Source organism: Lutjanus erythropterus, chromosome 1 (genome assembly GCF_056507025.1).
Source record: "Lutjanus erythropterus isolate fLutEry1 chromosome 1, fLutEry1.hap2, whole genome shotgun sequence".
In the NCBI taxonomy this organism is placed as follows: Eukaryota; Metazoa; Chordata; class Actinopteri; order Lutjaniformes; family Lutjanidae; genus Lutjanus; species Lutjanus erythropterus.
This window is the reverse complement of record NC_139317.1, coordinates 24,695,040-24,705,340: the sequence shown is the minus strand read 5'-3', so window position 1 is coordinate 24,705,340 and position 10,301 is coordinate 24,695,040. Positions and strand designations below refer to the sequence as shown.

The following is a 10,301-nucleotide window of genomic DNA, read 5'->3' as shown; positions in this document are numbered from 1 at the left end:
AATTTTTTGCTTCAAGAATTTATTTTACTGAACATAATATTACAATAAAACCCGTACTTTTAAAATGGAATGTAACTGACAGTTACTCTGTGTAATTATAAAAAGCAGTGAACTTACCCATTATAACTGAGCTGAGTGAGTTCTCTTGGTACATCAAATTAATGTTTATTTTAAGTACCAGTTGACTCAAGTTTAAGCACAGTAAAAGGTACATTAAGAGTCTGTGAGTTCGATTGGGTGGACTGCAAATGAACAGATGATATTGCAGGACTCTGGACACTGAATAACAACACAGGGTTGTTGCTGATTTGATGCACTTCGGAAGTGATGACAGTATCATGGGCCTCAAGTTTTACTGTCGGTGTAGTCACTTTGTGGAGAGGCTGCTGCTGAACAGCTGAAAAACAACACACACATTCTTAAAACAAACTAAATCAGAGATAACAAAAAATGGTATTAGCATAAAAACACAAGGCCCATGATACAATAATTGAAAAGATGATAAAAAAAAAAGTCTGCTTGAAGCCATCCTCATTTTTACCTGGCAGTATTGTTAATGAATTCCCAGCACAGCACTGTGTACCAAGAGAGCCACTGAACTCAGCGTTGCTTGTTAAGCGGGGAGAAACTACAATGAAGGCCTGAAGAATAAAGAATCCAGAGAGAGAGTCCATATTTCAACAAACATTTATTAATTCATATTAATAAATAAAAAATAATAATAGTAATATTAATTAATATCCACATATCAACCATTTCCAGTTTATATCACAGGACAAGGCATTTACAACACTGTCCAATTTACAACCTGTTATTTGAATCATGTATTACACATAAAATAATTCCAGTGATATCATTACTTGGTTGTTGAAGATAACACCCTGTGGATTTTGTGTTGTCAGCTCAGGTGATGAAGCACTCGCTGCATTTCTGTGGAGAAGCGACGGCTCCAGTTTACAATCCCACTGCACAGGCTCCGGTTTACAATCCATCTGCTCAGGCTCCGGTTTACAATCCCATTGGTCAGGATCCGGTTTACATTCTGTTTGGTTATGACCTGAAAGAACATACAAAAAGACCAAAATCAGGCACTTCAATAGGATGCAAGTGAAAATTTGCAAATCAACATTTTAGGTGAGAGTATGTGCATACACACAGCACACACAGCACACAGAGCACTCATAGTCTTTCTCCATCCATCCATGAAAAATACCTTTTATATTTTTAAATGTCACTCAAATGTGGGCCTGTCTCAATAACGCCAGTATTGACTTATTGTTGAGTTTACATGCATGTTTGTTTTCAGAAGAATGTCACCAACGTTCTAGCCAACATGATGCCAGAATAAACAGCAATGTTTTCTCTACCATTATAAGATATAAGTGTTGTTATTTATTTATTTATTCATGTTGTATTTATCTAGCATATTTCATATACATATATTTTCATATATTTCACATTCCAATTCCAATAACTGAATATTCTTAAGAATTAAAACTTCATTGCTCCTGGGTGTACCTGCAGTATTATGCCATTATATTATCATGATATCAGTGGCATTAAATGGTCTTAAACCTCAATTACAATTTGTTTGGGGACTATCTGGAATATATCAGCCAACAAGGGTAGTTAATATATATAAGATAAATCAATAATATGATAAACTATCAATATTCAATCGAATAATCAAACAGTAGCAGGTAATTTTGAAATGTATACATAATGACAACAGAAATTGGATGTTTGAGAAACCTCAACAGCGACAACAACTTCAAGAATTTGGCGTAACTTACTCAACTCTCCAACATCTTCCTCTTTCAAGCGAAAATGTGAAGTTTCTTTCTGCCATGGCTCCAGCTCCTCTTTACATTCCAGTAAAAGTTGAGAATTTGTGGACCTAAGACACACACACAAAAAAAAACAGACAGACATACCTGGTTTATGTAATAAACAAATGTCTTTTTTTTTTTTTTTTACATTTTACATCTCCCAAACTATTTATTGGCATATCTATAAGTTGAAGACAAGTGATGTACGGTGACAGAATAGAGGCACAAAACATAATTTTGTGCTTTCCAAACATCTTCTATCATCAGTCTTTGCAGCTGTTTTACTGAATGAGTATAGAGGAAGCTCAGCACTCTTCTCATTTAGAGTTTTATTTTCTTCTGTGCTGCCCTTTTTGGGACCATTTTGCCCTTCCTGAATTTCAATATTTTATTGTTGAGGGAATGGTTGGTTTTGGAAAATTTTCTGCATGTCTTATTTTTGATCGGTTTAAAAAGTGGCAAGTGAAAGATGGGAGAAAATACAGTAAATAAAAGTAGATTCCACATGTAAACCCCCCCCCCCCCAAAAAAAAATTATATCTAAGTGCTTGTAATAAACATTAATTAATAGTAATAAGGCCCCTATAAGAGAGTACTTAACATCACTATACGTGCAGAATACAGGACTTGTTATCCTAAATAAGCACTGCTCATACTTTAGATCCGGTACCTCCAATAAGCATAGTTAACTAATAATAAGTACATCATGAAATATGTAGAAATCTTAATAAAATTATATTTAAGTTAGTTAACCTGGATAAATGTGTTTGTAAAGCTGTTATTTAGAATTATAGGGAACTCATGAGGCTTTTACTAACGTTCTACAGCAGTCTATAAACTGTTAACAAGTTTCTTGTCAGTGCTTACAAATGTGTTATAAGCTAATAACAAATGTATAATGATGATCTTATGCTACCTCTGAGGAAGTGTTGGTATGTAGACGTGTTCATCAGCATTGTCATCAGCTCCAGGCGCTCTCAGCTCAGCTGTTTCTACTGTTTCATTTTCAATGTCACCACCCAAGTCAGATCTATTAGATTAAAATATATACATATGTATAGACCAGAATCAAATGCAAAATCAAAAACACAAAAATTAAGGTAAAATATATGTAATAAGATATCATATAAAACGTAGTCTGTTGTTCACACTGTTGTATCTGTTCTCGTTAATGGTAACCTCCATGTCCTCAAAACTGAAAACAACAAATTACAGCATAGACACTGCATAAGATAGCATAAAAATGTATCTTAGGAAAGTCAGTACAGTACTGACAGACATATAAATCTATTGACATGTATATTTTCAAAAACTGGTTTAACATTTATTGGGCTGGCCCCACCCTGGTGCTGTCCAGTCTTAAAAGACAAAACATGGTTATGATGGCTCACCTTTCAGAGGTTGATGCAGGTCTTGATGGTGCAGTAGACTCTTGCATAGATGTTCCAGTTGTAGTCAATGATATCGAGGATCTCTTTTCATGACTGTAAGAAGAAACATCGTCATTAGATGAAAAAGTGTGTATACTATGAAAACAACTTCTAAGAACAAAAGGGAAATGTATGTCCTGAAGGTTTGCTTGGAGCTGAAAATACTGTAATTACAGGAGAAGTGATGTGTAGGCATAGATTTGAAAATTGTCTAGTTGTCTGAAATCTACAGTCTAATCTACGCCACAGTTGCTTTACTAAAAAGACAAAGACTTTTTTTCTAGACCAATTCAGTGTGAATAGAAGAGGAAAAAGAAACCAAAAATACTTGTTTTACACTTTATAAAGGAGTAGAAAAAGCACATTGACTACAGAGGTCATTCATTGACAGACAGCTCTATTACAATACATTTACAGCTATATTATGTTCAGTAACTTGAAGTGTGCACTCAGTAGAGTGCAGATTTGCACGAGGTGTGTCCATGTTGTTGTGGTTGGAAACAAGTTTCCAAACTGAAGCAGTTGTTGATCACTTGTGGTCACTACTGGCCAGATAAGACAGATGAGGAGTCAGCAGTTATTGGTTATAAAAACAAGCCACATCCCCGTTATCAATCATTGTGAATTTCCCCAGGGTGTGATAAATAAAGTCTATCTTATCTTATCAAAAATAATATTCAAAAAGATATTCAAAAGGTATAGGATTTCCAGGAAATCAATCCACATGGTTTTGTTGTGTAGAAAAGAACTTGCGCCTTTAATGCCTTTATTGATGTTTTTATACACTTTATTTTGTGCTAGTAGATGACGATACATGGTAGAACATTTGAAAAAAAAAAGACAGAGCAATGCATATAACAAGTGACAGATATAAATAAAAAGGGTAGTCATTATTTAATTAATACCAAACACGTTATAGAACGATTTTTTTGGATAAAGTTCATCATGTTGAAATTACAATAAAGTTACTCTGGGAGTGACACATTAAGCACTAACATTACACAGTCACGCAGCACACCATCCCTGCAGGGCGGAGGTTTCAGACTTTTTCAGACAGAGTCATGTAACAGACCCAAGGGAGGGGACCTGCCCACCGCACCTCTGACATCATCCTTTTTTGTTATTACAGTATAATCATTAATTAAAACGGTCCCATGAGGAGCAACACTTCCTGGAAAATAAAGCATCTTCAACAGTGACCTCATACTCCATAAGTAGGTTCAACTAAAAAGTCCATCCAATAAAGCAGTAATCCAATTTCAACCTTCTAGCTTTTCTATTGGTTTTGTCAAATTGAACTGATAACACGTTGGTTTACATTTTAAAGCAATCATTGTGAAATACAATGAAAATGGTCATTTGTACAGACAAACACAGATTTATCTCTGCCTCTAGCTAAGTGATAATTAGCTTTTAGAGTCTAGAGGCTTATGGCTACAAACAATTAGCTTACTGGTTAGTAGGTCAGCCCTGTCCACTTCTCGTAAACTGTGTCTGCCCAGTTTAAGTTGAGCTTTCTGTTTCAAAATAGTATTCTTCAAACCAGCATGAAGTTACCTGTTTGATGTCACTTGAATAACTTTATTGGATTTTCTCTCGATCCACAGAAGACTTTATAATGGTTTGACATGATGATTAATACTTTCCATAAATAGTTTTGGTTGTGATATGTATAACCTATACATGCTGCCTCACCTTGACGATGACGACAGAGATCCCTTCTCTCTTCTCCTCGAGATGGCTTTAATTTTCTTCAGAGGATCTTCAAAGTAAAAACAAGAAAACATTCAGTAATAAGCACAAAGCTTTCATTTTCAGGCTCTGTAATTTAGTGGTTGTTTCATACTGTGGTGTTACTTCGAGTAATTTTTTTTTTTTAACCTTTTTTTAAAATTATTTAATTCAACGCTGTTTCCCCATGTTTTTGTGTCTAAGTGACTAATGGGGACAACCCTTTTTTAAAATAAGTCCAGTATTGAAGGAGAACGCTGCAGCCAGCAGAAGCAAAATTGAGCTGCAACGTAATCCTTCTACGTAATCCTACTACGTCAACTGTAGTACAAGTAGGTCCACTAAAAGTGCTCCACTGACAGGGTCAGACTGTTATTGTAAGCATCTGACAATATTATGTAAAGGGTCCCTACAGACATAGACCTTTGTTTTTTAAAAGATTTTGGTTAACCAGAAACAGCTGTTTTATTGCTCTCACCAACCCAACCAGATTTACCTTTTCTCACCAAAGTGTCTTGCTCATCCTTCTACTCTTTCAACAATCACCAACTCTGGCTTGGTCAAAATAAACCCTAAATTCACTGAGGCAGATATGAAAATACAATATTCTGGCTGTACACACCACACCACACCTACAGCTTTTCTGCTGTCCGACCTCCCTCCAACTCCTCTCCCAACATTTTCACATCTAATGAACTCTTAATCTGGCACCCAAGTAGCTCAGTTGGTCAAGAGTGCACCCTGTGCACAGAGTCCTCAGCAGCAGCCACTGGCCATAAAAAATGCACTGTGAATATGGTGAATCTGTTGTAACAGTTCGATCATTTGTTTGGAATAGTAATTAGGAATATGTCTAATAAAAAGATGCAACTAGGACAGCTTTGAATTTGTGTTATCAGACTCTGTTTCATACTCATGGCAGAGAGGAAAAGACTGACATGAAAAAAAAGAGGGAAAAAAACAAAATAGCAAAAATCATGGATTCGCTAAGCTGAACAGCCGGTTGTACAGCTCCCTTGACCGACTGCCTCTGTCACCTATTCAACATGCTCAGTCTACCATTTTCAGCAATCTACTGGCTGTTGAAAATGCCAGGTTATGTCAACGAGTGCCGGCCCTTATGATACAACCATCAGGGTTGGGCCAATGGACAATGCCATTGTTAAGTCAAAGTCTGTCACTTTTTGGTTCTTGATGCTGACACCAGAAGAACCACAGCAACCATCACCTGAAATGTGAAGAGGAGTTCCTGCAGGCTGTTGGTGGACGCCCTTTGCAAAGTCCATTTCCTGCTCACCTCTGCTCATCTGTTTCAGTTCTGGGTTGAGGTATGCCTTTTGAATTTCGAAAAAGGTTTTATGGCCCATGAAATGCAGGTGCAGATGTTTGGCCCACTTTGTAAAGTGTGTAAAGGTGCCTCCAGAAAAAAGAACAGAAAGAGCGGCAAGCAGGTGGATTTCAGGAAATGCCTCCCAGAGGTGAGGTGATGACATCCACATGCCCCTGTGTCCACCGAGACAGCTCCACCTCACCTTCTTCTGAGCACCACAGTGAGATACGTTCCTCTTGGTTATGGGCTGTCCACATGTCTGACACTTCTTAAAGAGCTCCATTAAGCAGCTGTCGTTCACTATAGTCTTTGAGTGGCTCCAGTCTTCTTCTGTGTTCTTGTCTGCTGTTGAGCTTAACTCAGTGTTTCGGTGGAAGCTATCACTCAGATGATCCACAGATGAAACTTCGGCTGGTGGGGGGAACTGGGATGAGGTGCTTGGAGTTCCCGAAGCAATCTGGGATAACAGACAGATGTCAAATTTGAAGATTAGTTAAATTACTGTGTGAACAACTCATCTGAATAGGGTTCATAATACCAACATACATCACTTTTGACTACATGTATAGCTGTGTTTACAGGAACCCATTACGGGTCATTACGTAGTGATACACACACTGAAATCATTTCACCAAGTTTTATTTTGAGAAACCTCTCACGTCCTTTTCAATGTCATTATTTTCACTGATGCAAAACAAGCATGTTTCAAGCTGTGTCTGCATCTAAATGATTCCTGCTAACTTTGAGTGATGCTTGAGAGTATTTACTGTGAGTTTTTTCAAAGTGCTAATCAAATATGGTTTTGCTGATAATTAATATTTGAAATAGCTTTAAGGCATGTAAATCTTATTATATCATGTTATTTAGTGTCCATGTAAAAATTCATTCATTTTCTGTAACCACTTATTCCTGAAGGGTCGTGGTGGGCTGGAGCCTATCCCAGCTGACATTGGGCAAGAGGCGGGGTTCACACTGGACAAGTCGCCAGTTCATCGCAGGGCTGACACATAGACAGACAACCACTCACACTCACATTCACACCTACGGGCAATTTAGAGTCACCAATTAACCTAGCATGCACTTCTGTGGACTGTGGGAGGAAGCCAGAGAACCTGGAGAGAACTCATGCAGACAGGAGGAGAACACGCAAACTCCGCACAGAAAAGGCCCTGCCCCAGGCAGCTGGGGGATTCAAACTCTACAAATCTTTCGTTATTCAAATTAACCATGTGCTAACCCATAAAAACAGAACATCACATATTGAGAACATAGCCTTTCCACCTCATACTCACTGAGGTTAACACAGAGGCCCATTGCAACACACTGTCCACGCTGGAACCTGAAACCACTGAGGTAGAGGCTTGAGCAGCTGTACTGGGAGCATTTTCCTGATTAAAAAACAAAAATAAGTTTTAATATAAGCACACTTGGTAGTCAGTCATTTTCAACCAAATTTCACATTGGAACAGTTTACACAACAAATGGCACATGCTGCTTATGCCAGCTTAAAGTGACAACTCATTTCAGCAAGAAAAAGTAAGTTTTTGCCTCTCATGTATTGTCATTACATTTGAGTCGGAGTTAAAGCTTTGTTTTTCCATGAAAATGACATTTGTTACCATTCTGAAGGTATTTGAAGAATCCGTTAAATACTCTTATAATCATCTGGATTGAATAAATATTCTGTTTGCAGCACAATGAGTACAATTTTAGGCACATTTCTAAAGTTGCACAAATGTTTTTGAGAGATTGAAGGTTATTTATTTTTACACAAGACTGTGGCTATATATATTATATTGTTGCTAAACTGTTCATAGTGACAGTGGTAATGTTATGTGTCCTGGATATTAAATGTTCAGCTGCAATTTCCTTTTCTAGAGAAAGGCCTACTTGCACATTTTGGCCTTATGCTCAAGAACTGTCATCCATAGAAAACTTCATCTTGTGATGGAGTATCTGCTTATTAATTCCATACCTGATATGTAATATTCCACTAAAGTTATACACAATAGAATATGAATTTAAAAAATCAGGACCTGTTAGGTCTCAAGTCTAAATCAAGTCATGAATACCAAGTCAAAGTCAAGCTGAGTCCTCTATCAGTGTTAGCCAAACAAGTACAAAGTCCTCAGATTTGTGACTGAAGTCTGACTTGGATCCAGTCATGCAACTCAAGCCCCCACCTGTTAGATGAGCAATATTTCTTCAAGATGTTGACTGGTTTAATTACTCATTTAGAAAAAAAGGGACTTTTTTTTTTTTAAATAAGAACAATACTGATCACAAAAGATTTTATTTTGAACAGCTTTATTTATATGGAAAAGAATTCATCCACAAATATAAACTGACTAACAAAAACCCACCATCACTACAATTCAAAATAGTGTCACCAGTTCTTTGTTGCTTCTTACATGGTACCCTTGTCCTGTCTTTTTTGTGTTTTTCATACCAGTGCTTTATTTTAAGATTACAGTATGGCTTGAATACGATACATTACAAGAAGAAAAAACGTGTGCAATGCATTCTGGTTGTTGTATGATTTCTTTCCATATTCTTCCCATAGAGAGCGGGAATACGTTTTCCCCCCAGTTTTCTCAGACTACAGAGCAACAATTTCAACAATTTAGTTTGCCTACACGGACGGACTAGTTTTCCTCTTCACGGATTGTTCTTAAACTCAAGACAAACATCTGGGATTTCTACACAAAATGATCTATGAAATTCCATGATTATATAAAAGATTTACCTCAGTTCTGCTCCTGTCATCTCCTGGCAGAGAAGTGTCTTCTTCTTGTCTTCCAGAGAAAACAGAGGGAATAACGTGGGACTTAAGGGTTTTTCGGGGCGTTGTTTTCATAAGTTCTGCCTGTATGTCCGGCTCGTAATCTTCAACTTTAAAATGCTGACTACACACTCTTATGTTGCCATATTTACTGGCTGGTGTGTTTTCGTCAAATTTGGGGTTCTGTATGGCCTTTAACCACTTTCTGCACCGTCCCGGGTCTCTGGTTGGCAGAGAGTGGAAGACGACTCCCCGGGACCGGGCCTTCTTGTAGCCCTTACAGCCCGGCACAGAGCACATCCCCGGCATCGTAAACTTCACTAACAACCAAATAACCACACTGGAAAATAAACGAGGAGTTTGACACTGAAGACTGCTACCATTTCTGACTTGTCTGTAGTCCAGTGGCCAATAGTCTGCTCCAGCATTGGTGAACGTGACCGCTAAACGTAAACACAACACGTTATCGCTTTGCATAGTGGGAAATGTAGTACCCAGGGATTTCAGGGGTCGAAATATCAACAAGAAGAGCAAAAGAGATGCATCGACCTTTGCTGTGTCGATTTTGTTTGCTAAACTTTACTAACATGGCATGCAAAATCACAGGGTTTCCCATTTTGCTTTGCAAAGATACACGCGCAAACCAATTGGTCACGTGATAACAACGGACTCGTCTCCATGACAACTGACCTCCATCCACTAATAACGGCAACGAGATGTGGCTGAAATATCTTGTAAAATCTTGTGCTAAAAAAATCTTGCCAAATTACTTTTAACGACTACGACGATGAGAGATGAAGCTCAAAAATGTACAGTGTGGAGGAATACAATAAAAAGGCGTTACTCCCTTGCAATAACATTTAAGACAATATTTTTTACCAATTTTTCTAACACTTTAATTGCAAATACTTAGTAATAAATAACAGTACATAGCCAATATTAAATAAATAAATTGATTAAATGATGATAACAATAAATAGAAAAAAAAGACACCAATTAACCAAAACAAGTAATTTAAGACTTGGATAGATTGATCAGGTGACTGATTATCTGGCATTTTGAGCTAAAGATTAGCTAGGTGTTTAACGTAATGGTAATTTCTGAGTTGCACTGTGTTATACGGATAGCTGTACTTTCATTGATATAATTTTTTTTTTTTTTCACTTCAGTCACACCTATGAAACAGGAACAAAATTTGG

General features: G+C 37.3%; 1 protein-coding gene across 1 annotated transcript; it reads right to left on the bottom strand.

Moving 5' to 3' along the window:
* Positions 1-2: 2 nt before the first annotated feature.
* LOC146332949 (uncharacterized) lies at positions 3-9,649 on the bottom strand. The gene is made up of 12 exons (XM_084724729.1): positions 9,067-9,649; positions 7,613-7,708; positions 6,219-6,777; positions 4,955-5,021; positions 3,221-3,313; positions 2,965-3,024; positions 2,746-2,859; positions 1,693-1,897; positions 1,318-1,324; positions 861-1,057; positions 542-641; positions 3-397 (listed from the first exon to the last, which is right to left on the bottom strand). The coding sequence occupies exons 1-12, from the start codon at positions 9,577-9,579 to the stop codon at positions 171-173; spliced, it is 2,238 nt and encodes a 745-aa protein (XP_084580855.1). The 5' UTR covers positions 9,580-9,649; the 3' UTR covers positions 3-170.
* Positions 9,650-10,301: the final 652 nt, after the last annotated feature.

What these genes read in the sequence shown, in the direction of transcription:
- LOC146332949 (XM_084724729.1), bottom strand. Translation starts at nt 9,579, where the DNA reads ATGCAAAGCGATAACGTGTTGTGTTTACGTTTAGCGGTCACGTTCACC. An exon ending in AACTCCTCTTCACATTTCAG is followed by an intron (nt 5,022 to 6,218) that starts GTGATGGTTGCT and finishes TTTACTTTGAAG; the next exon opens with ATCCTCTGAAGAAAATTAAA. An exon ending in TTCATTAACAATACTGCCAG is followed by an intron (nt 398 to 541) that starts GTAAAAATGAGG and finishes GTTGTTTTTCAG; the next exon opens with CTGTTCAGCAGCAGCCTCTC.